The sequence below is a fragment of the Sphaerulina musiva genome, assembly GCF_000320565.1.
Source record: "Sphaerulina musiva SO2202 unplaced genomic scaffold SEPMUscaffold_7, whole genome shotgun sequence".
In the NCBI taxonomy this organism is placed as follows: Eukaryota; Fungi; Ascomycota; class Dothideomycetes; order Mycosphaerellales; family Mycosphaerellaceae; genus Sphaerulina; species Sphaerulina musiva.
The window spans coordinates 232,188-255,623 of NW_016017389.1; the positions used below are offsets into that span (position 1 = coordinate 232,188).

At 52.1% G+C, this 23,436-nt stretch overlaps 9 protein-coding genes across 9 annotated transcripts; 6 read left to right on the plus strand and 3 right to left on the minus strand.

The window, feature by feature from the left end:
- Positions 1-347: 347 nt before the first annotated feature.
- SEPMUDRAFT_150073 (uncharacterized protein) lies at positions 348-3,125 on the minus strand. Its single transcript, XM_016905950.1, has one exon. The coding sequence runs from the start codon at positions 3,024-3,026 to the stop codon at positions 756-758; it is 2,271 nt and encodes a 756-aa protein (XP_016759168.1). The 5' UTR covers positions 3,027-3,125; the 3' UTR covers positions 348-755.
- Positions 3,126-4,692: 1,567 nt separating this feature from the next.
- On the plus strand, positions 4,693-8,385 carry SEPMUDRAFT_150074 (kinase-like protein). Its single transcript, XM_016905951.1, has 3 exons — positions 4,693-6,598; positions 6,665-8,156; positions 8,286-8,385. Exons 1-2 carry the CDS (start codon positions 5,153-5,155, stop codon positions 6,893-6,895), a joined length of 1,677 nt encoding a protein of 558 aa, XP_016759169.1. The 5' UTR covers positions 4,693-5,152; the 3' UTR covers positions 6,896-8,156; positions 8,286-8,385.
- On the minus strand, positions 7,000-8,322 carry SEPMUDRAFT_142548 (Pex14_N-domain-containing protein; the record flags this gene model as incomplete). The annotated part of the gene is made up of 2 exons (XM_016903005.1): positions 7,000-8,156; positions 8,286-8,322. The coding sequence occupies 2 exons, from the start codon at positions 8,320-8,322 to the stop codon at positions 7,000-7,002; spliced, it is 1,194 nt and encodes a 397-aa protein (XP_016759170.1).
- Positions 8,386-8,646: 261 nt separating the features above from the next.
- SEPMUDRAFT_134276 (Ndc80_HEC-domain-containing protein) lies at positions 8,647-11,302 on the plus strand. The gene is made up of 2 exons (XM_016902630.1): positions 8,647-8,739; positions 8,803-11,302. The coding sequence occupies exons 1-2, from the start codon at positions 8,671-8,673 to the stop codon at positions 11,032-11,034; spliced, it is 2,301 nt and encodes a 766-aa protein (XP_016759171.1). The 5' UTR covers positions 8,647-8,670; the 3' UTR covers positions 11,035-11,302.
- Positions 11,303-11,688: 386 nt separating this feature from the next.
- Positions 11,689-13,347, minus strand: SEPMUDRAFT_150076 (uncharacterized protein). Its single transcript, XM_016905952.1, has one exon. The coding sequence runs from the start codon at positions 13,290-13,292 to the stop codon at positions 12,354-12,356; it is 939 nt and encodes a 312-aa protein (XP_016759172.1). The 5' UTR covers positions 13,293-13,347; the 3' UTR covers positions 11,689-12,353.
- Positions 13,348-13,951: 604 nt separating this feature from the next.
- Positions 13,952-14,920, plus strand: SEPMUDRAFT_118362 (uncharacterized protein; the record flags this gene model as incomplete). Its single annotated transcript, XM_016901425.1, has 1 exon — positions 13,952-14,920. The coding sequence occupies one exon, from the start codon at positions 13,952-13,954 to the stop codon at positions 14,918-14,920; it is 969 nt and encodes a 322-aa protein (XP_016759173.1).
- Positions 14,921-16,304: 1,384 nt separating this feature from the next.
- SEPMUDRAFT_150078 (MFS general substrate transporter) lies at positions 16,305-19,080 on the plus strand. The gene is made up of 7 exons (XM_016905953.1): positions 16,305-16,876; positions 17,082-17,255; positions 17,404-17,535; positions 17,614-17,915; positions 18,027-18,351; positions 18,430-18,486; positions 18,561-19,080. Exons 1-7 carry the CDS (start codon positions 16,643-16,645, stop codon positions 18,882-18,884), a joined length of 1,548 nt encoding a protein of 515 aa, XP_016759174.1. The 5' UTR covers positions 16,305-16,642; the 3' UTR covers positions 18,885-19,080.
- Positions 19,081-21,395: 2,315 nt separating this feature from the next.
- SEPMUDRAFT_118364 (uncharacterized protein) lies at positions 21,396-21,704 on the plus strand (the record flags this gene model as incomplete). Its single annotated transcript, XM_016901426.1, has 1 exon — positions 21,396-21,704. The coding sequence occupies one exon, from the start codon at positions 21,396-21,398 to the stop codon at positions 21,702-21,704; it is 309 nt and encodes a 102-aa protein (XP_016759175.1).
- Positions 21,705-22,003: 299 nt separating this feature from the next.
- On the plus strand, positions 22,004-23,196 carry SEPMUDRAFT_48267 (uncharacterized protein; the record flags this gene model as incomplete). The annotated part of the gene is made up of 2 exons (XM_016909062.1): positions 22,004-22,250; positions 22,346-23,196. Coding segments are annotated over 2 exons (1,098 nt in total), but the record flags the coding sequence as incomplete, so codon positions are not given.
- Between the last annotated feature and the right edge of the window lie 240 nt (positions 23,197-23,436).

The following is a 23,436-nucleotide window of genomic DNA, read 5'->3' on the forward strand; positions in this document are numbered from 1 at the left end:
CTCCCACCCGTGATTGAGGTCAAAACAGGGGCCAATGGACGGGATTCATGAGGGGAAGTCAGGTACAGGTCGTGAAAGGGAAGAGAAGATTCACTTTCCGAAAAGGTTAGCATTCGTTTTTGACCTCACGTGTCATTGGACTTCCATGGACTTGGCACAGCGCCAAGCGATATATTACTACCTACCTAGGTGCCCATCAATCTAGCAGAAGGGGGGAACTCGAGGGCAGTATAAGTTATCGTATAAGCGATCGTATATACCGGCCTACCTTATAGCATCAATGTCACAGTAGCGCGAACTTCGACCAGTAAAGATGGTATTATCAACCCCGTTCATTATCCGAATCAGCCGTATTGATCGGTTTGATGTGCTATAAACGGAGGTAGCTTGATCCATCTGCCCAGACAAAGCAGAGCAATTACTATTGGCATACAATGCAGCCTGTGCGCGATCCTCCCTGTCATTCATGTGAAGCCCAAACGAGGCCCTGGAACACTTTTGCCGCGCCAACATCCCTTCCCGAACCATGTGGTGGTTCAAAACGCTCCAATATCATCTCTTTTCCATTCCCATATGCACGCCGCTAATTCATCATCCAAGCATCAGTCGCAGCGCTGCATATAGGTATCTTGAAAAAGCCCGTCCCATCATCATGTAACGCCTCCCGCTTGCTATGCAACAGACAAATCGCACTCATGGCGACGCACAAACTAAAGCTTTGTTTTTTTTTTCTTTTAGAAATCGAGCAAAATTGCTCACTGAGCGACATCCGTATCAGCAGAGCTCGGAGGTGTGTCAATACCTCTTCGGCGGCGTGCCAGACGCAAGCCGGCTCGTGTCAGAGGGGACGGCTCCACAACCTCTTCCCAGTACAGATTCTGGACCTGCTGATAATCGGCAGTCTCGTCAATGCGACTGGAATTACGGCTCTTGAGTGTCTTTCGTCGGCGATTCTCGCGCTCATGGACGACCTGACGCATGATGCTGCCCACAGTGTCGGTGCCGAGACGGCCAGCCAGGGCAGGATGCTCCAGGAGACACTTCAGCAGAGGGAATGGAAGTGAAAGCAAGATGCTGGAAACAATAGTGGTCGCAAAAGACGGCCGTTGGTGACCGTCGTTCTCGTTGGACATCTCTCCAAAGCGGATCTTGCTCAATCGCGGATCGGATAATGAAGTCTTGCTCTCGTGATGCTGTGGGTAGGATGGCAATCGAGGGCACGCGTCGGACTGAGGTGCAGAAGAGTCCATATAGAAGTTGGGGGGCAAATTGTGCACAGCAAACTCGAGCACACTGCCAAGCAGAGCAGACGAGTGTGGTTCGTGGATCGGGGAGCCACCAGCTTCCGGTTTGGCGAAATGGTCATTGCTTGAAGATGTGCCCATCTTCTCGCTACCATACTCTATCGGCCACCCCTGGCCGAGTCCACCATCGAGAGCGAAAGCGAGAATTCGCGTGATGGTATCCCATTGCAACAGGCTCGAAGCAATTTCCACTCCACGTTGAGCTACAGCATGAATCTTGAGCCACGCTCCTGTCGCGATGTACTGCAAGGCAACCTCCACTCGGTCCTCTGTCGAAGCGGTCGGTGCGAGATTGTACAGGTCGTAAGGTGGAAGTTGACCGCCGTAGAGATATCGGACAGCATCGACGAAAGGCCCTGTGCGTACACGGGGGCCTGTGAGCTGGACCTGCACTTGTGACTTGTTCTCATGAGGACCCTCAGAGTTGTTTATGATGATTTCGAGTAGTCGCGGACTGCGGGCCAGGATGAGCCTATGGCAGTCGAGCTCGGAGCGCGCAGATCCATCGTGCTCCAATACCAAAAGCTTACAATCGGTCAGGGCGGGATTCTGAAACTGTGACAGAACATGATCTCGCATGGACTCCGCATTCTCAAAACCAGCTGCCATCTCGGGATGTGGGAAGTTCGGCGGAGCTGGCTGCATGTGCTGTTGGAAAGAAGGCGAAAAGTGTCGATTGGCGAAAAGTGGCTTGCTGTCGGGGTACATGACTTTGCCGCTGTCCATAGATCGATCCACATCGTTGGACAACGGTGATTGTAATTCGACGCCAGCTCTGGACGAGGCGTGAGAGCCAGAACGAGACCGCGGTCCGTATCCGTTTACTACCGCATGCCCATTGGGGGCGAAATTATCGCGTGATGAATAATGGAACGGCACATGGGTAGTTGACTGACGATGTGGTCCAGCAACTTGTCGTGCTGCACATGACGGCGTGGCGTGATTCCCATTCTGGGAGCGTTGGGAATGTGGTACAGACGCATGATGGGCATGGCCATGGTGCATGGTTGGTGGAGGCACGAAGGCAGAACCTGCACCAGGAGGAGGCGCTGGCGAAGATCCTGTGGACTCGTTGCCACCAAAGACTATGTTGCTCGTGCCAGGGTGAATTGGGAGGCCCTGGAACAGATTCGATGGACGACGCTGTGAAGACGCAGCGGACACGGAAAGCTCTTGTACTGCTGACGGAATGAAGGCAGGCGGTAACTCGGCTCTGGTCTGACGCATGTCAAATCGTCCTGATGTCGGACTGGATGTGGTCGCAGGACTGGATGCTGCCGCCTGGCCGTTTGCAAGCACATCGCGCTGCGCGAGAACTTGGCTAGCCACATGTTCGGGTGTGCTTCCGTTGGACAGAGACATGACAGCGCTGCCTCGCGATATAGGCGTCTCTGTCGACGACCGTGTCTTCTCCCGCCCTTCGTGCTCTTGGTGCTGCTTCTGCTCGATTCTCACTGAGTGATCCGCCTCTTGCGTTTCAACACCGCGAGCCTGCTGCTCAACTTCGCTTCCGCCATTCTGTCCCTGCTCAGATACAGTTTGCGGGTCTGTGAGCGCAGGAGCGGCTTTCACAGTGCCATCGTGCTGCTTCGGGAGCGATTTGACTTGGTGCGCTGGCCTGATCAAGCTGAAGGGGATGGCTGGCACTACTCGTCCTGAGCTCCGCTTCGCAGTGTGTCCCATCTTTCCATTGGCAGCGGTGCCATTCTGTTGCGAGGTCATCTTTGTGCAGAGACTCAGCTGTTGCGCGAAGAAATGTCGAGCGTGTTGTTTGCCGGTAGTGACTTTTCAGCGGCGGAGGCAGCGGCGGTCGAGGAGAGGCGACCCCAGGAGCTGGGTTAGATTGAAGGCGGTGAAGACTCCTGGAGTGCCAATGACAGCACGCTGAAGGGCAGGTCGATCGTGTGTCGGGCGACCAAGAAGGATGGACAGAAGAGACAAGAATTAGAAATGTGCTGGTCGGTAAAAACTACCAAATACCTAAATGACTGTTTGGACTCCGCATCCACTCACTCCAAATTCTGGCCGACGAGCTTAGAGTCCGGCAAGCTTACCGATTGGACAATGGCGCTCCACTCTCAAAAAATAATCTGACAAAGCTCTTCTTCTCTTCAACCCAGTGGCAAGGATTGCTTATTCATTGCCGAACCTGAATCCGTGACTCAGCAGCCTCCAAGTGAATCCTCCACAAGTCCATACTCCATACCTCCTAGAAGGTCGTTAAGTTACACTTTGTTTTTTTAAATCACTTTAAGGTAGCCTTCGAGTCTTCGAGCCTTTTCCCCTTTTGGTTCTCGAGCCTCCGCCCTGCACCAGTGGACGGTTGGAGCAGATCGAACGCTTGTTATTTCATACCGTGCTGCGACCCCTTGCCCGACGGCTTTGACCCAAGTGAGGCCGCAATCCTAGGAACGAACCTTCAGCCCAACTGCTTGGCGCAAATCGGGAGGACGGAGTAGCAGCGTACGGGTTGCTACGGCTGCTGCTCTGGCACAGACTGGCAGATTACCCAACTTTCTCATTTCATGTCCTGATCCCGCTACCTACCTGTAGTTTAAGCCAGAGAGGCCACAAGAGATCGACAGGTTACTTGAGAAGATAGACGAGAAGGTAGATGGACGAGAGCACTGTGAGAGGGTATAGACGAGAGCACTGGCTTCGGCCACTACCTCCTAGTCTCCTCTGTCCTTTCAATGCCGATGGATAAACTAGAGCGGGCCGTGCTCAGAATCGCGATCTAAAGCAATGACAGCCCAGTGAAGCTGTAATAGCAGCTTCTCCACTACATGTTAGGTACCTGTACCTACTACTGTCCTGTCTCGATCAAAGAGACTGCTCAGCATGATCACATTGCCCGTCTCTGCTGCTGGAACCCCTTTGTCCACCAGGTGCTTTGTATTGCTCAGGGTGATAGCAGCGCATAATCTTCCGTTGTGCTGCACTCGACTCCGGTCACTACAACTCCCGGCGTTTCGTGTTGCGTCCGTCGGATAATCTTACATGTCTATACCTCGTGGGCACTCGAAGGCTGAGCAACAATACCTAAGGTAGTCTCGGGTATGTCTACATCGAGTCGGACCATCATTAGTCTACCTAAAAGCAGAACGTACAATGAAGAGCAGTGTTACATATACATGTAGTCGTGAGCATCACGCGCATGCAGCCATGCATCACATCGCTGCTGAACACTCTGCATTCCACCGCCGGATGATCATTGTGAACCGTGGATGCGGCTGATCATCTGAGTAAGCTAGTAGGTAATGCACCTAGTGTCGTACCGAATTTAGTTCTGAGCGGTTCGGTGCGCGACCCTCAATTCCGGGTTCTGTGTCCTGTCGAAAGCTGAGGTCGTCCTCTTTCGCTCCTACATCAACACCTCATACCACCGCAACACACCACTCGCCGTATCATTCCCGTCGTCGGATCCCCTCTGACGGCCTCAGTAAACGCACCACCAGATCCACGTCGCCGTCGATGGGCTACTCCGCTCCGACCGCTACCACATCCACGAGCGACTCCGGCGCATTCGTCGCAATCTTCCCCGGCGGCATTGCAGGACTGTCTCGCACCGATTCCAGCTTCGCCGCGTTGGACTGGCTAGGTGTTCAGGGCCCAGTGTAAGGAGACACCTGAAACTGGGCGAAAACGATACAAGGCTCGATTGAGGAGCCACACTGCACACAAGTTCCCAAGTGCCGCACCTTTGCACACCGCCAACCGTCACATGCATACTGCATAGTTCAGATCGCACTGTGACAGCTGCGCACGCTGCCCACTGTGCGGCCGAGGACGTACGAACGAGCCCACTTTGAGGCACTGCCATTCCCTATTGCTGGAGCAAATCGAGTATGCCAGCCATGGACATCGAGCCCAGCTATGCCGACCTGGGCATTCAGCGCTCTCCACCGATGCAGATCAGCACTCCGAGGATGACCGCACGAGACACTGAGACCGAACAGCGCCAGTCCGTCCCGAAACTCGACCATGAAGCCATTCGTAAGAAGGCCAAGAAGCAACGCCAAAGGGACAAGAAGAGGGCCATGATGCCTGCTGCGCCTGCTGTCAATGTCATCAAAGGCTTTGAAACGCCCGTGACCACGGATGGCGAGGAATCGGACTTTTCTCGAGTCAACACCCCTCGCCTTGGTGCCGTCAGTCCCGCGTTGCATCCAGCTACTCCGCAAGGTGGCATTAGCTCTCTTCGCGAGCGACTCGACGCTCTCAATCTGGATGGCATGAGGCCTAGTCTGGCCCGCGTCATGTCGAACGCTTCCATTGCGACAGCCACCCCTTCCTCGGCAGGCAGCGATGGTGACCGCACCGAGATGGAAGCATATGATGTTCCTCTGGACACTGACTTCATCAGTCCACTGGCGGGCTCGCACACTCCGATCTTTGCGTCCCAAGCTGTGGAGGGTGGGCTGCGAACGGGCTCGATGCATCGGAAGATGCATGCCGAGGACTTTGAACCACTGCGCTGTCTTGGCAAAGGCGCTTTCGGCACCGTCCACCTGGTCAAGCAGCAGTGCACAGGCAAGCTATATGCACAGAAGCAGTTCAAGAAGGCCAGTCTCACGGTTCACAAGCGACTCATCGAGCAGACTCGCACCGAACGCACCATTCTCGAATCCGTCAACCGCCACCCTTTCGTGGTCAAGCTCTACTATGCGTTTCAGGACCAGGAGAAGCTCTACCTGATCCTGGAGTATGCGCAGGGCGGCGAGCTCTTCACGCACCTGGCCTTGGAGGGCATGTTCACGGCAGAAGTTGCTGCATTCTACATGGCGGAGATAATACTGGCGCTGGAGCACCTGCATCATGAAGTTCGTGTCATTTACCGCGATCTGAAGCCCGAGAACTGCCTGCTCGATGCCGAAGGTCATCTCTTGCTCACCGATTTTGGTCTGTCCAAGGTATCGGCGGAGGAGGACGATCGCGCCAACAGCATCCTGGGCACGATTGACTACATGGCTCCCGAAGTGGTGGAGGGAAAACCATACGATTTCTCGGTTGATTGGTGGGGCTTGGGAGCAATAGGATGCGACCTGCTCACGGGTCAGCCGCCCTTCGGTGGGAACAATCACGCAAAGATTCAGCACAACATTGTCAAGCAAAAGCTGCAGCTTCCGTACTATCTGGGACCAGATGCCAAAGACATTCTGACGCGCCTCCTGCGCAAGGAGCCACACAAGCGTCTGGGTGGCACGACGAGTAAAGGGGTCAAGGAGCTGAAGGCACACCGCTTCTTCAAGAAGATTGATTGGAAGAAACTGGAGAGGAGAGAGATGGAGCCTGTGAGTATCAAGTGTCTTTGTGATGATGATGATGGTCTGGACGCTAATCATGTGTACCTTGAACAGCCCATTCAGCCCGTGGTTACGGATCCGGAGCTGGCCGAGAACTTCGCGCAAGAGTTCACCGATCTTCCCCTCAGCCCCGTGGTGTCTCGCAACAGCGGCAAGTTGGCAGACGACCAGCTCTTGGCTCACTCGAACGATCCCTATGCCAGTGCGGAAGCCGATCCCTTTGGGGGATTCAGTTTCGTGGCCAGCAAGAGTCTGCTCGAGGATCACTTTATGCTTGACGCTTGACTAGATGATGGACGTGGAGATTTTGTTGTTGGTGGTCTTGCAGTAGCAGTGGAAGTGGTGGTAATTAAAGAAGCAATTCTAAAAGTACATGCTCGCATGATCAATCATGCAGACGAGCCATCAACAGCATCCTGCACCGTCCCACTCTCCTTTACATCACTCGTCGCTGGTGTGCCTGACGTGGGGGTGGTGGTAGTAGTAGTGGAATTTGACGCAGCAGCAGCAGCTTTTGCATCTTCCGACTTCTTCTTCGCAGCTAATTGCCACGCGGGAATCGCAGCTTTGCCCGCACTATTTCCCAACAAACGGGATTGGTACGGATTCGAGTTTGTTGTTGATGAGGAAGAAGTGCTCGCGGGAGCAGTATATGGCGAGGAATTTCCCCTGTTTTCGGCAGCAGGAGAAGAGGAGGAGGAGGGGGAGGGAACGTCGTCCGATTGTTGCACAGGAGTACCATTTCCTAGCACTTGGCCATTTTGCGATGGTGGTTGTTGTTGTGAAGATGAATAGCTCGGCGTGGAAGGTCGGAGGGGAGTCGAGCCTACACCATCTCGCATGCGATTCTGCACCAGAGTTTTCAGACTCTTCATTTCCGTACCCAACTCTTTCAATCGCTCTTCTTGCGCCTGTTTTTCCTTTTCAATGGCTTTGGGAATCAGATCTCGCAGTTCGCCCAATTCTCGGGCGTTGCGTTTCGCCTCTTGTTCGCGCTCCTCGTTGGCGAGCTTCATCCGACCAATGACATTCTCTACTTCCGAGAGGGCTGCGTCTAGTCGCTCTTTGCGCTGTGCTTCGGCGTTTTTGAGCTCCTCGGTATCGGCGGAGAGTTGTTCGAGGAGTTGGAATGTTTTCTCAAAGGACTCGTCCACGCTCTTTTTGTCTTGTTCGAGCTGAGGTGGAGTGGGAGGGGCGATCAAGGGGTAGACATAGCGTTTGGCAGTCCAATATAAGCCGTAGCCAATGCCTGAAGCGACGGTCGCGGCGATGAAGTAGTCTCGCCAGTCACGGCGCGGAGGTTCGGGGAGAGGCTGTTGCCAAGTCCCATAGGGTTGATAGGCATTATTGTAGGGTGGTTGTTGTTGGTATTGCTGTTGTTGTCGATATTGTGGTGGAGGTTGTGAGGTTGTCGATGTGGCTGGGGAAGGCGATTGGCCTGTTCGGGCGAGAGAAGTGTCGATTTCTTCCTGGGTGAGGTTCTTGGAGCGCAGAAAGGCGACGCGTTGCTCGATGGGCGCCGATGCGACAGAGGGATCTTGGAGGACTGGGGGGCGGAGCGGTGTTAGGATGGAGGAGGAGGAGGAGGAAGTGGTGGTGGTGTAGGTGGTGGTGGAGGTGATGGTGGAAGTGGTGATGGTGGTGGTGGAGGTGGTAATGAGGTGGGCTTACTTACAGGAGATGGCGCCTTCGACCAGGTCCTCGCGGACCATCTTGGCAGACAGACAGTCACTGGGACGGGAGGGAAAGACGATGATGTTGCAGCAAGAGACAGTCGTTCCTTCTTTACATCAGGTACTAGGAGGTATCTCTTGTTGTCGCTCTCACAAGATGTCGGAAGTGAGAGAGGCCTCGGCTTACTGAATCGGCATGGGAGTTCTCCCGTCCCGAGAGCGTAGTGGGGATGGATGCTGCCGACGATCCCTGCATAGCCGGTTGCTCCTTCCCTGGCCTTTGTTTACTCTTGCCCAAACACTAAAACTAGGTACACTACACCACTCCGCCGCACGTGTCGCATTATCGCATTTTTGCACACGCGCGACACAACGACACACCCGACCATGGACTCGACCCGCCGACAGACCATGTCGCAAGAACCGGGCCTCTTCTCGGTGCGCCGCCCACGGGAGGTAAGATGCGACATTCACACACACACGAGAGAAAGAGAGAGAGGCTGATGATGCTACCTATAGAGCCTGGCGCCCGTCTCTCACAATGTCTCCGCCATACCGATGCCCGCCTCCGCCATGAAGCGATCCAACAGTCAGTCGCACTATCAGAATGTGCCCGCCACCGCGACACACCACCGCTCGACGTCGGGAAGTCGAATGTCCCTCGCGCCCGGCCGCCCGTCGCAGCCCATGTTCCATCGATCCTCTTCGGGCGACAACTTGGCAGGAATGGGCGGATTCAGTACTGTGCAAAGACCGAGCACGCAAAACTTCTTCCAGAGCACTGGCGGAGGCAGGAAGAGCTTTGCGCCCGTGACGTCCACCCCGGCCAATCCCATACAATTGGAGGCGAGTACCCAGAGGAGGAGCTCCGTCTACAGCGCGCGGCCTTCGGCGGGCTTTGGGCCTCAAGCCCATCAGTCTTTCTTCGCCACTGCCCCGCCCGTCAATGGCATTCCAACCGATCCGCGAAGGCTGCGAGATGGACAGACTCGACAAGTGATGGGACAGGAGCTTATGGAGTTCCTGACCCAGCGCAACTTCGAGATGGAGACGAAGCACTCGTTGACCCACAAGACCATGACTTCGCCCACGCAAAAGGACTTCAACATGATGTTCCAGTTTCTCTACCACCAAATCGACCCTGCATACCGCTTTCAGAAGAACATCGACGCAGAGGTACCTCCTCTACTGAAACAGTTGAGATACCCCTTTGAGAAGAACATCAGCAAAAGTCAGCTGGCAGCTGTGGGAGGCAACAATTGGAGCACCTTTTTGGGATTGCTGTATTGGATGATGCAGCTTGCAAAGATGATGGAGCAGTATAGCACGGGAATGTGGGACGATGCATGTGCTGAGGCGGGCTTTGACGTATCTGCCGACCGCATTACTTTCGACTTCTTGTCCAACGCATACAAAGAGTGGCTGTCGATAGAGGATGACGATGATGAGGAAGAGGAGGCGAAGAGGAGGATTCAACCCCACATCGAAGCCATGGCTATTAGATTCGAACAGGCCAATGCTGCAAACTTAGAGCAGGTGAAGGAGTTGGAGGCAGAGTCCAAGAAGTTGCAAGAACAGATCGATGAGCTGAGCAAGTCTGCTCCACGATTGGCGAAGTTGGATGAGACGATTAAAATCTTGGAGGAGGACAAGCAGAAGTTCGAGCAGTACAATGCCAGTATGGACGCCAAGGTCGACAAATATGCTCACCGAGCCGAACTACTGCAGCAGGAGATCGAAAGATGCGAAGCAGAAATGGCAGAAGCGGAGGCAGAACGGGATGATCTGCAGCAAAAGGTGGATGATCAAGGACTGTCGGTACAAGACATTGATCGCATGAATACCGAGCGGGAAAGACTGGTCAAAGGGGTCGAAGCCACTCAGATCCGCTTAGAAGAAGCCAAAGACCGCACAGGAAAGAAAGAGCTCGAGACAGGCTCAAAGCTAGACGAACTGGAAAGCACAGTACAACGCTACAACTCGCTGGGATACCAGATCGGCGTCATCCCCTCCACGGCTCAGAATGCCAGTGGAATCGAATACGAATTGCGCCTACAGGTTAACTCCGGTCCCGACTTCTCCGCATCCGCAAGCGTTGACTCCGCCAACGACCGTCTCCTTCAAGATCCCAACAACGGCTACGCTCCCCATCTCCTCCTCCCCACTCCCGATCTGAAACAAATCAAACACTCGCTGCAACAATTGCGCAAATCCATTTCGGAACGTCGCAACGCCAATCTCGAAGAAGACATGGCCAAGATTGATATCCTGGACAAGACCCGCGAAGCCCTAGAGGACAAACACTCCGAACTCGAAACCCTCAAACATCGCGTCTCCGCATCCTCAGAGGAGTTCGAAAAGACGCGCGAAATCTCCTCCGCACAAAGCATGGCTTCCGAAGCCCAAATCGAGCGCATGGAAAAAGAACTCAACAAAGTGCGGTTAGGGTTGAATGAAAACGTGCAATTGATGGAGCAAAAGGAAATGGCAGTGAATTTGGAATACGAGCAATTATGTTTCCGCAGTGGAGAATTGCGAGAAGAGTTGCACACGGAATTGGAGCGCATCTTGAAGACGGTGGTGGATTTCAAAATTCACGTGCAGGGCAGTTTGGAGAGTTTTGAGGAGTTTGTTGCCGAAGAGGTGGAGCGCGAGTATGAGGAGATGGAAGGGGAGGAGGTGATGATGAAGCAGAAAGAGGGGATTATGGTTGGCAGCGTGGAAGATGTGGATATGGAGGATGAGGAGTAATTATTGCCTCTTCTTCTTTTTTTTCTCCTCATCTTCGTCGTTCGCAATGAACAGATTGGAGAAAAGAGAAGAGGAAGAAGACAAGGAATTGGGATCGATGCTATTATCATGACGATGAGACGACCGGCCTGGCGTTCCTTTTTTTCTCTTTTTTTTTGGTCTTCTTTGGCTTGGACCGGAAGGGATTTCGCTACAATGGATGGAGAAGAAGATGAGATGACACGAGATGAGATGAGATACCTCTTGCGCGGCGGCGTTGTGCTTTATTATTTTCCTTTTTTTTTTAGGAAAGGGGGAAAGGGTTCTTTCTTGTCAATACTTCCATCAAGAAGATTCAATTGAAATATCAGATGATGATTTCCTTTACTCTGATTTGATCTTTTCGCTATACGATTTTTCTTTTCTAAGGAAAAACAAAGAATATCTTGTCATTATATCCCGCTACATGTAGATATTCAGAGCCGCTAAGACTAGGCGCGATCCGTTATCAATTCCAAGGGTAAGGTATGTATTCGCAAGGATTTCAATACTCTACCTACAGTAGCGAAGACGCCCCATGAGGAGGGCCTTGCTCCTAATTAAGCATACCTAATTGTATTAATAGCATACGAGACAGATTGGTTTGTAGAGTAGATAGAGGGGGAGTTCTTTCTTCTCACAGGAATCGAATTGCTCCGTATAGATGTAAGTAGGTAACGAAGAGGACAAGGTCGAGCCTTGTGATTTGACACATTCCCTCCTATCAGGTAGGTCTTTTGGGGATAGTGTAGCTAAGGGCGTAATCGTGGTTCTCTGTTGACAAGGTGTCTAGAATGACTGAAAAATATAACCATAGGCGCGTGATCTGCTGTGACAGAATTACGTGGGACAAACTACCTAGGTACCTTGGAAATAGAGCTGGCGAGGTTTGGTGAGGTAGTCCGTGATTCGCTTCTGGTGAAACTTTTAGCGAATGTGGAAGAACCGGAGCAAAGATTGAAGCGGTACAGAACTCTCCAACTCGGTTTGATAGAAGTAGATAAAAAAGAAGGGACAACAGGAGGATGTGTGTGGTGTGTGTGCTGCTGGTAGAGTGTCTCCCGTGTGACTGCTGGTCCAGATGTCGCGGTGCGTGATACAAGGGACGAACCAGATTGACAGGGCTGGCCCATCTCTGACATACTATATACCCTTCATACTTTTCCAGCTTTTCCAATATCGCGGAAGGGTCTAGTCGAAAGCTGATCTAAGGTCTCACGTTTCACGGTTCAGAGTCTAGTTGGAAAGTCACCTGGCATACTCCCCGTTTGCAGACAGGCAGACAGCAAATGATGCCTTCGTCAGAGTCTTGCAAATTGGACACGAATGGCGTCCTCTGTTCTGCCCGGTAATAACGAAGCGCACAACTTATAGGATACTCCCCGGCGTCGGAGCTCTTTTAAACGATCGATCTCAGACGCAGTCCAAGGAACTCTCCTACCGGAAGGCTTCCATACGCCCAGCGTTTTCGCGCGTATCATCAACGACCCGTACAAGCGGTCGGGCATAGCGTCCGCGACATGTCGAAAGCAGCTCAGCTTTCCACATAGGCTTCGTAACTTTTCGTCTTCTGCGGATGTGAAACGTCTTTTGTAATTCACGACATCGGAATCTGTTGTGCATTGGCGCGCTAGATTTTGCCTTACAGCTTCGTAGGATCTGCCCAGAACGGTGGCAATGCTGTAATGGGTCCAGCCCTCAGCCCTCATGACAAGCGCGCGATCTACTTCGTCTTGGGTCCACCTGCGCCTTCGGGCTTGCGGGGCTGCCTCCCGCGGGCGCATCATGCTATATTTTGTGCTGACACTAGCTCTAGATCGGCCGAGTTCGTGAGCGATAGATTTGGAGGTATTTCCCTGCTGACGGCGTATCACGAGCAAATCTTCCTCTTCTCGTGTCCACGGATTCATTCGGATTGTAGCAGGCGATCGTCGATAGCTCCGTAGCACTTCGTTGATAGCCGACCAGGACCTACGGGTATTCAGGCTAGAACGGATTTCTCTGACATTCTTGCCGGCAGAGTGTAGTTGCCATAATTGGTCCAACTCGTCTTGCGTCCACGAGCGACCTTTGCGCTCAGCACTTGGTGGTCTGCTCTCGCGAGCGCTAGCGAAGGCACGCAATAAGCAGAGAGAGCTACAGAGATACTTCTTTGTCGAAGCAGAACATTCGCCAAGCCCTTTGATGCGGGTTATGTTGTGCCATACCAGCTTCCGTATGCTCGAGAAGGCGTGAGCCATGCAAGTGTCTCTTGGAGTGAGTGAGTGAGTGAGTGAGTGAGTGAGTGAGTGAGGGAGTGAGTGAGTGAGTGAGTGAGTGAGTGAGTGAGTGTGAGAGAGAGAGAGACAGAGAGAGAGACGAGAGAAGACGAACGAAATGGAGGAGCTGCAGTCGCTTGCCGGAAAGTGGGGCCGCTCCGCACTCCCGTCCGTTATCATCGAAGCCGAAAGCGAAACCGAAGCCAGTGCCCGCGAAAGCAGAGACCAAAAGATTCACTCCTTGTTCGATGTCCATCAGACTTCCCCTATCATCATATCAGACCTGGACACATGAATGTCGCAACTACGCGGGGAACAGAATAGGAGACAATAGGAGAGAGAAAAAAACAGGGGAGCATCTGATGTGGCGGCCGACTCTGGGATTGGTGGTGGACAACGCAGCAGTCCATATCCCCATCCATAGCCTAGGCAGCAGAAGCTCGCCACAAAGACTGTCCCTCCAGTCTACCGCTTGCCCGTTCACTTCACATCGGATTGTTCGTGCTTTGAGACCATTTCATTGCACGTCTCGGGCTCGGGATTCACCGGCTCCGCTACCGCATATATGGTCGCAAGAAGAACTGGACAAGTTACGATCATTGCTGGGCCAGGGCAAGACTTATCGACAGGTGGCCGACGCAATGGGCCGGACCACATATCATGTGGCGCGGGTGTGTAGGTACGACGCTGCAAAAAGTGGATACTATACGCCCGAGCGTCCGCAGGATATTCCAAAGTTCCGCGATCATCTCGAGTCCGAAATCGAGTCGGAAAGCCCAGGTAGTAAGAGACCTCCAAGCCATTCTCACTCGTGGACGCAGGAGGAGTACGATCATCTATACGAGCTGAAGGCGTCCGGCTGTAGTCTCCAAGAGATGGCGAAAAAGTTCGGTCGCTCAACAACCGGCGTGAGAAGTTACATGCTGCGCACAGGCATCCTCTTGCCTGGCGAAACTCTCCAAGAAATGCTGTGGTCGCAGGCTGATTATGATCGTCTACGAGAGCTTCAAGCGTCCGGTCTGACGTTCTCAGAGATCGCGGCAAAGCTGAATCGCTCACAGACCAGTGTAATCATTGCGTTGAAGCGCCTGGGCATCTATAAACCGCCCTCCACCTACACGAAACCTCGGCGGCGAAAATGGTTGCAGGCTGAGCAGGATCGTATGGTGGAGCTCCACGCATCCGGCATGAAATTGGCGCAGATCGCCAGAGAGCTGAATCGGTCTTATGAAACGGTCAAGGCTGCAATGCACCGGCACACTCAAGGCGCCCAGAAGAAGCCAAGGACGTATGAATATTACTCTGCCAGCGACGATCAGCTGATCATGAATCTCTTGAAAGAGGGCAAGACAATCAAGGAGATCCACGCGAGAATGCCCGAGAGACCTCTTTCATCAATCGGACGTCGAGCGTCGAAAATGGGGTATCGTGAAGCTCCCGTGGAACGAGCGTGGACGAGCGAGGATGTTGATATGCTCTTTGATTTGAGAGCAAAAGGGCGCACATGGGCCCAGGTTGCCGCTGCTTTTCCACAGCGCAGGTCCGTCGCAGCTTGTCAGGCAAAATTTTACGCTCTGAGTGGGTTTGGGATACAGAACGAGGCTGGTTGAACGCAGGAGGGGCTAAACACTGCGGCAGCAGAATTGGGGAGCGAATGTCTCTTTGTTCATGCCCAGAATGCCCAGACATGACAGATTGTTCATGGCCGGACATGACAGATACAGTCCCCACGCAGGATATGCCATGGGTGTCGGGTGAAGCGGGAAACCCGATGATGACTCGGAATGCATCATCTACTACCCAGTAGGACAACGCATCGATCAAGCGCGTATTGCACGGTATAGTGGGATGAAGTTGCTCAACAGCGGCAGCACAGAAAACACGCTGTGGCCCTTGATCCCTCCGTATTCACCCGCCGCAGAGTCCTCCGTATATTCCCGTCGATAGGAATGGTGGAAGCGAAGCCAAGAGCAGGCCTCAATTCCCAACGAAAAACACCACTTTTTCGTAGCGATTGACGAACGTTGTACTCTTTCCCTGAAATATCTATGTCTTGTTGGCAACTCGAGACCTGTCGCACTTTCAGACCTTTCGGAAGCAATCCCAACGGAAAATGGTGCAATCCCCAAGGTAGCAAGCCGAAGGAATACGGTGGCGCACCTCGTGACGCGCCAAGAATTTATTCCTGTCCATTTCGGGGTTGCATGCTCGGATAGCAGTTGGCAGTATATGAAACCCACATATTGTTGGGGGAATTATGGATACGGCACATGTCAAACCCCATGGGGGCCCCAGAACAATGGTTCCCCTTTTTATTCAGATATCGGAAGTGAACGGAGCAGGAGTCTAGTCTCTCTGTCTCTCACTCTCACTCTCACTCTCACTCACTCTTAAACACACTAAAGTAAAAAAACCAAAAACCATGCACACGCGATCACAAGGATAAGTTGGTGCTAAGACTCGACGAGGCGTGCGACGGGCGGCTGAAGCGAGGAGGGAAGCATTCAAAGCCAATGACCAGCCTCGCCAAGCTCGATCTTGACCCATTTCCAAGACCGCTTATGCTTCTTGACCTGGACACCATGTGCATGTGGGTAGAAAGCATATTCGAACCGAAGGAGTGAATGGAACGGGCGGGCGGAGGGAAATATGTAACTCGAGAGAGCGGTAGACTACCTCCTCCAGGAGCAGGGTTGGTTCACACGCACACACATACCAACCAACCAACCAGTAAAGTAGTTCCAATAGTGAACTTGCTTCTAGACGCAAAGAAAAGAAAACGACAAAGCGACCAATTGGGCCAGTAAGGTAGATGGAGGAACCCCAGTATCCGTGTGCGGGTATCGATCGTTATTCGAGTACATTGTACATGCAGATGTCAGACGACAAAACACACCATCAAGACGAGACGAGAAAATAAGTTTGCTTTTTTTCTCTCTCTCTCTCTTGAGTTCCTTCACCAACGCGGGGCACGACAGGGTGCAAGGGTACATACTCCAGTCCCCCCGGGGGGCTTGTCACATGGCCAAGGTCTCGGCGACGGCGGCTAGGTATCATCGCAGCATCGCATGGTCAAGGCAGAGGAACCGGAACCAAGCCTTGTACGCCCACGTTACTCACGCGCAAAAAAAAAGTACAAAGCAGCCAGATGTCGCACACCCAAGTGGCAATGAAGAAGAAGAAAAAGTAGTAGTAGTAGTGGTTGTAGTAGTAGTACCTACTTGGTCTTTACTCACCATTCATCTACATTTATTGATTTTGATATTATACTTCCCTCATATCAACATCAAACATCAACAACATCGATCCTCTCTGCAGCGGCTCGTAAAATCATGGAGTCTACAGGTCGCCCTGCGGAACCCATCGCCGTGGGAGTCTGGGCAACGGCGAAACAAAGCTTTTCCGATTTGTTCAAGTGGGAGCAACGAGTCAAAATTACCAATGAATATGGAGAATCTCGAACGGAATGGCAACGACCACTTCCTCTTCGAAATCCCATTTCGTTGCTGGCCCAGCTGACTCCGACGGCTTGGGTGTTTTTTATTGTGGGCTTTGCGTCGTGGACGGTACGTGTGTGTGTGTTTGTGTAACAGAGAGAGAGAGAGAGAGAGAAAGAGGAAAAGAAGCATACCTACCCTCTCCCATTTCATCAAAAAGAGAAACAACCAAGAAAAAAACACTCCAATCACCATCACCGTATTCGAAAAAAAAAAAAAAAAAAAAAAAAAAATCCCCCGCTAATCAATTCTCCATATCTTGTCCTCCATCTAGGCCGACGCCTTCGACTTCCACGCCCTCAGCATCCAAACTACCAAACTGGCTGATTATTACGATACCACCAATACCAACATCACCAGTGCCATTACTCTCACGCTGCTGCTACGTTCTGTCGGAGCGGCAGTTTTTGGTCTACTCGGAGATCAGTTTGGGAGGAAATGGCCGATGGTATGTTATGTGTTGAACTATACTGTTATTGCCGAATTAAGTATAGATGGATGCTTTGATATCTTGAGAGTTGATGATGAACATTGGGATTTTCGTTAATTGGTTGTTGCTACTGAATACTAATCTTGACCCGGTTACCTTATTTTAGGTGATGAACATGATAATTCTCGGCGTCCTACAAATCGCAACCATCTACAGCACCACATTCTCCCAATTCCTCGCCGTCCGCTCCATTTTTGGTCTATTCATGGGAGGAGTCTACGGAAACGCCATCGCCATGGTAAAACCTTTCCCACCTCTACCCTCTCCCTTCTACCCAGCACATTTATCTCCAACTAACTAACATTTTACTTCCCAGGCCCTCGAAAACTGCCCCGTAGACGCGCGAGGTCTCATGTCCGGAATTCTCCAACAAGGCTACTCTTTCGGCTACGTGTGTGCGGCGTGCGCCAACTTGGGCGTCGGCGGATCGACGGAGTCGTGGAAGACGGTATTTTGGATTGCGGCGGGATTGAGTATTGGAGTGGGATTGATTCGAGTCGGGTTTCCGGAGAGTCAACAGTTTCGAGAGAGGAAGGCTGCGGGTCATAAAGGTGCTTCTCCGGGGGTGTTTTGGAAGGAGACGAAGCAGATGTTGGCGAGGGAGTGGAAGATGTGCATGTTAGTATTTTCTTTTTCTTCTTCTCTTTTCTTTTTTTGGGGGATGGAAGTCTTCCCATTATTATGCTGATGGAATGGTTGACTGATTCACTAACACTCGGCTTCTTCTAGTTATTGCATCGTCCTAATGACCTGGTTCAACTTCTACTCCCACACCAGTCAAGACAGTTACACAACCTTCATGAAGACCCAAAAACGAATGGGCAACCACGATGCCTCCATCGCAAGCATTCTCATGAAAACGGGTGCATGTGTCGGAGGAACCATCATTGGATATCTTAGCCAATGGGTAGGCCGACGAAGAGCCATGGTCGTAGCAGCATTAATGAGTGCTCTAATGATCCCCGCCTGGATCTTGCCCACATCGCTAGGAGGACTCTCTGCATCTGGATTCATGATTCAATTCTTCATTCAAGGTGCCTGGGGTGTAATTCCCGTAAGTGTGTGCAATTTAATTGCCCTACAAAATCAATTTCTGTGTCTATATATATACTGACTTGATCAATTCTTACAGATCCATCTAAACGAGCTATCCCCACCAGCTTTCCGCTCTTCATTCCCCGGACTTACAGTATGCCCTCTCTTTTCCTCAACAATCTTTGAAAAAAAAAACACCTCTGACTAATAAATCCCCACCCACCACAGTACCAACTCGGAAACATGATCTCCAGCCCCTCCGCACAAATCGTCAACGCCATCGCCGAATCCCATCTCATTCGACCCGCCGGCGGCCAAGGCAAAGACGTGCCCTCATACGGTCCCGTCATGGGTGTGGCCACGGCCATCATCGCATTGGGAATTGCAGTGACTGCTGCAGTTGGCCCGGAGAAACGAGGAAGTAAATTTGAGAATGCGGTCATTGGAGGCCAGACTACTGTTGATGTGGAGAAATTGGGGGATGAGGAGAAGGGTGGGAATGTGGAAAAGGGGATTAAGGAGATTCGGTTGGAGGAGGTGGAGAGGAAGTAGGTGGGAGGATTGAGTGGATGTGAGGAGCTGAGCGGGCAGAATGTATCAGAGATGAGATGAAATTGTAGGAGGAGGAGGATGGGGGAATCGATCAGTGCAAGGAGGCGGTTTTTTTGTTTCCCATCACGCCAGTGTTCAATTCGTCTTTGCAGTACAGCCACAACCAATCTATCTCACTCATCTCTAAACCGCAAGACCAAGGTACAATCATCCTCTCTCTCCCTCAACACCTCAAGCTGCCATATACGATCGTGCAACCCATACCACACATAAACACACCCAGCAAGCATCTCAATTACAACGAAATCCAACAAACATCGTCGACGATATACAACCCCCCAATTTTTCCGATCAATCACAGATCAACACCATGCTTAGTGACGGGACTACACATAACACAGATCATCGACCTAGGGCTGGACTCACTTGTAGATATCTCATGTATGCAAGGATATACCAGCAGACAACACCACGCACGCGTGTCCGAGGATCTGCTCATCGAGAACGAACCACGCAAGTCCTCGAACTTATTTCACAAGAACAAACAGATCGATCGCGTGCGGGGGAGAGTTTAAAGTTAAGGTAAGGAGGTAGGATTACATGTTAGGAGGTAGGAGGTAGTCGCCGTCTATTTCCGTTTTATTCCTGGGATTTTTTGAATTGACTGGGTGAAGCTGTAGTTGTAGTTGTACTTGTACTTATACTTGTACCGGGCTAGGAGGTAGGAGGTGCAAGAGGAGAAAAGGATGGGTTTGATTGTTTTTTTTTGGTGGTGGTAGTGAGGGGAGATATCTTGTTATAATGATTTGTGTGTTTTGTCGAGATTGTTTCTACTGAATAGTGGATTTATGAATAGAAAATGAGTAGAGTAAAACGACTGTCTGTCCTGTGTCATTAGTTACGATATTCTCTGTAACCAGCAGGCAACATACGGCGAGTAAAGGGGATTTGTTCAGACAAGGAACAGCTTAGAACTGTGACGTGGATTCGGGGGGTACATGTACTTACCTTGCTCTCGATCGTGTATGCGGAACTTCTGGAATTTCCTATTGCGTTATTATCGATCAACAGATGCTCTTATCCATGAGAGTTGAATGATCACGGGGTTCATTGATGGTCGATCGAGGAGAGGAGAGTGCATGTATATGTACTTCTTCTGCTGGCTTCCCCGTCTTCTTCTTCTTCTTCTTCTTCCGCCCCGGTACCAGACGGAGAGAAGAGAATCCCCGTCTTGTTGCATGGGGATATTGTATTGTCATCATCGTGAACACGATTGGAAATTGCATCAGTACTTTCGTTGTAGGTACATGTATATATGTAGTTTCTGGAGGCCTCAGGCAGAAACAGTGGGTGATGATGGTGACCGAGCCACCCAATCTCCTTGTGCACTATTCTCTCTTTGGCCAAGACTCAACGGTTCAACGCCGCCGAAGAGATTGTGACCAGCCATTCCCCGCCACCAACATCTGCGCCAACATCTGCCATGGGGATCACAGGATGGGATGGCAATTCATTCACTATCCTCATCACACACACTGACACACACCAGATGCAATGACCCCGGAGTGAACAATACTTACTTCATGACGCTGAATGTGCTCTCTATACCACGCCAGATACCTTACCCATCTACTCCCGCGCGACAGGATGCTCTTTAGAAATAATACTACCAGTCTACGAGTCTACCAGTCTACGACCACCTCACCGACGACTCCGCTGAAACAATGCAGTCTCTGATTTGTATATGTTGAGAATGAGAATTGCAAAGAGTCCCTTGGTGTTGGACACAAAGAACCGAGACAGTATCTAGCCTCTCCCTCTCCCTCTCCCTTTCCTCTCCCTCTCCCGTTCCCTCGAGTCGGGACTCAGGACTCAGGACTCACAGCAGAAAACAACATCAAAATGTCTTCGATGGGCACGTGCAATCAAGGGCGCCGAGTGTATCGGGATTTATTATTTGGCAGCTTTGCAAAGTCCCGCCTAGCTCCAGCGCAAACACATCTCACGATCGGAGAGTGCTGCTCGCATCGAAACTGCTCTCTCATCGGGCGTTCATGCAGTGCGGCTGGCGGCCCTGGTTGCTGGTGGTTGGAATTGAGAGGCGTCCGGAGCGCGTTGCCGGTCTGCATTGGCCCGTCTTATGGTTCGGTCTAGCACTAGACTTTCAGGAACGAGAGGAGTACAGAACTGTCTGGACAGGCTTGTCCTGCTTCTCGCTCTGGCTGTGTTTCGGACTTCACCTCACAAGCGATCAATGCTACCACGTTGTTGCATTGCTCCAAAGAAGCACAATGCGGTCATGCCGCTGTGTGAGAGTGAGAGTTGCTGCTGCTACCTCCTAGGAGGTAGCTTCTAGCTACATGTACACTGAAAAGAGTGCCAGGCAACAAGTCCAGACATCGTTCTAGAGCTACCTACGCTACCGACCTGTTCTGTTCCCACCACCCGTGGGAGCCTCGCATTCTTCCCCGAGTGTGTGATCAATCGTGATGGATGACGTCCTATGCCTCGATGCCTCTCGCCGGCGACACGAGAGGCCGATTCATCATCCACCAGACGGACGAGATCGTCTGTCCTGTCGTCTTCTGGCATGCGAGAAACCACCGCACGCCCTATCCACAGGCGAGAACAATGGGACCATTCAAGGGAACCATCCAATGGGCGCAACGCATGAGCAGCCCTGAATCGTGTTGCTTCTGGCGCCGTGGTGACCGACTGCACAGTGATGCAGTGGCTACGGCGAGCCCGAGTCAGAGACGCCCACGGATCGACACTTTCAACCACATTGGGGGCTGCATGCCACCTCCGTACTCCGTATGATCCTAGCTCACCTCACCACTCTACGTTTGTACAGTCACCCACAATCAAATCGGAGCCTGCCTTGCCTCTCTGTCAGGGCCACCGGTCCAAAAAAGCATTGGGCATATTCACTCAAGTTTCTGTTCTGCTTGGCGGTCCATGAGTCGCCAGACGCGCGCCATATCTCGATGCCATCAAATATAGCACGTGTATAGCCAGAAGACCCTCCGCGCGCGCCTTTTTTTTTGCATGTCCTGTTTTCGTTTTGTGTTGTGTTTCTTCTATTCGGCCATCCACGACTACGGCCGCCACGACAAACAATGTGGTGGGTTTCGAGCATACTCGTCTTGCCTTTGCTGGCCTTGACGGTAGGCTCCGACTCGCAGGCCACGACTCTCACTGTGCGACAAGCTCAACAGAATGCGCTGGCATCGTGTGCGCAAACATGTCTGGGACAGCTTCCCAACAACTGCCAGGCAGACCAAGTGTGCTTCTGCACGTCTTCGGTGCGGACATCGTACGAATCCTGCCTCTCGTCCACGTGTTCATCGACGCAGGATCAACTAGGTGAGTTGACGCGATCTTTTTCAATATAAAGGATATACCTAAGGTATATGTGTATATCTATTATAAGGGTTCTCAGCTCACAGGGGACATCCCAGATGGTCAACAATACCAAGCTACCACGTGCGACCGACCCGTTCGCGATAAAACAAGCACATTATACGCCGTCACCTGGGTCTTCTTCGCCGTCGCCGTCGTGTTTGTCGCGCTGAGATTGCTATCGCGATGGAGAGGTCTCAATGGCAGTGGATACAGCTGGGACGATTGGGTGGTGCTCTTGGCGCTGGTTCTGGTCATTCTGCTCGATGCCAGCATCAGTCGGGCTACCAGCTCCGGTCTGGCCACCGACTTGTACACCAACTCGGTCGGAGACATTGAGAATGTGCTGAAATGGATCTACGTGGGGGAGATATTCTACATCACCACGGTCATGGCCACCAAAGTTGCCGTCATCCTCCTCTATCTCCGCATCTGGACGGCCGAGTCGATCACCAAGGCGTTCCGGTTGGCTTGCTGGATTGGCATTGGAGTAGTGGTGCTCACTGCACTCGCCTTCGACTTCGCCTTCATATTCCAATGCTCTCCCGTCAGTCATTACTGGAACTACATTGGTGGCCAAACGGGCTCATGCATTGACTCCTATTCCTTGCTCTACGCGTTTGGCGCGCTGAACATCCTCTACGATTTCATCGTCTTCTTGCTGCCCATCTACAGCTTGCTCCAGCTCAACATTGCAACGCAGAAGAAACTCGGTGTGTACGCACTGTTCTTCGTGGGACTGGTGGTCACGATTGCAGCCATCGTCCGGGTTTCGTACGTGGCACACGCAGACGGGCGGATGAACGTGACCTGGACCTATCATTACATCGGATTGTGGTCGACCATTGAAGGCAATCTGTCCATCATCTGCATCTGTGCACCAGCAGTCACGGGCTTCATGCAGCGCTTGTCCAGTGGCAGGCTTGGATCTGCCGACGGAGGCTACGCCAACGGTTCTGTCGCCGCTCAGCGCGTGTTCCGACGACACCGCGACGACGACTCCGACATGGATACGCCAGGCATTACCGCTACGGAAATGACACAGCAAACAGACCTTCCCGACGTGGAAAGCGTGGCACGCAACGGCCAATTCGATGGTCAATCTACTACGTCCCAGATTGGCGACATTGACATGAAATCGATCGGCTCC

What these genes read in the sequence shown, in the direction of transcription:
- SEPMUDRAFT_150073 (XM_016905950.1), bottom strand. Translation starts at nt 3,026, where the DNA reads ATGACCTCGCAACAGAATGGCACCGCTGCCAATGGAAAGATGGGACAC.
- SEPMUDRAFT_150074 (XM_016905951.1), top strand. Translation starts at nt 5,153, where the DNA reads ATGCCAGCCATGGACATCGAGCCCAGCTATGCCGACCTGGGCATTCAG. An exon ending in AGAGGAGAGAGATGGAGCCT is followed by an intron (nt 6,599 to 6,664) that starts GTGAGTATCAAG and finishes TACCTTGAACAG; the next exon opens with CCCATTCAGCCCGTGGTTAC.
- SEPMUDRAFT_134276 (XM_016902630.1), top strand. Translation starts at nt 8,671, where the DNA reads ATGGACTCGACCCGCCGACAGACCATGTCGCAAGAACCGGGCCTCTTC. An exon ending in CGGTGCGCCGCCCACGGGAG is followed by an intron (nt 8,740 to 8,802) that starts GTAAGATGCGAC and finishes TGCTACCTATAG; the next exon opens with AGCCTGGCGCCCGTCTCTCA.
- SEPMUDRAFT_150076 (XM_016905952.1), bottom strand. Translation starts at nt 13,292, where the DNA reads ATGGCTCACGCCTTCTCGAGCATACGGAAGCTGGTATGGCACAACATA.
- SEPMUDRAFT_150078 (XM_016905953.1), top strand. Translation starts at nt 16,643, where the DNA reads ATGGAGTCTACAGGTCGCCCTGCGGAACCCATCGCCGTGGGAGTCTGG. An exon ending in TGGGCTTTGCGTCGTGGACG is followed by an intron (nt 16,877 to 17,081) that starts GTACGTGTGTGT and finishes TCCTCCATCTAG; the next exon opens with GCCGACGCCTTCGACTTCCA. An exon ending in TTGGGAGGAAATGGCCGATG is followed by an intron (nt 17,256 to 17,403) that starts GTATGTTATGTG and finishes ACCTTATTTTAG; the next exon opens with GTGATGAACATGATAATTCT.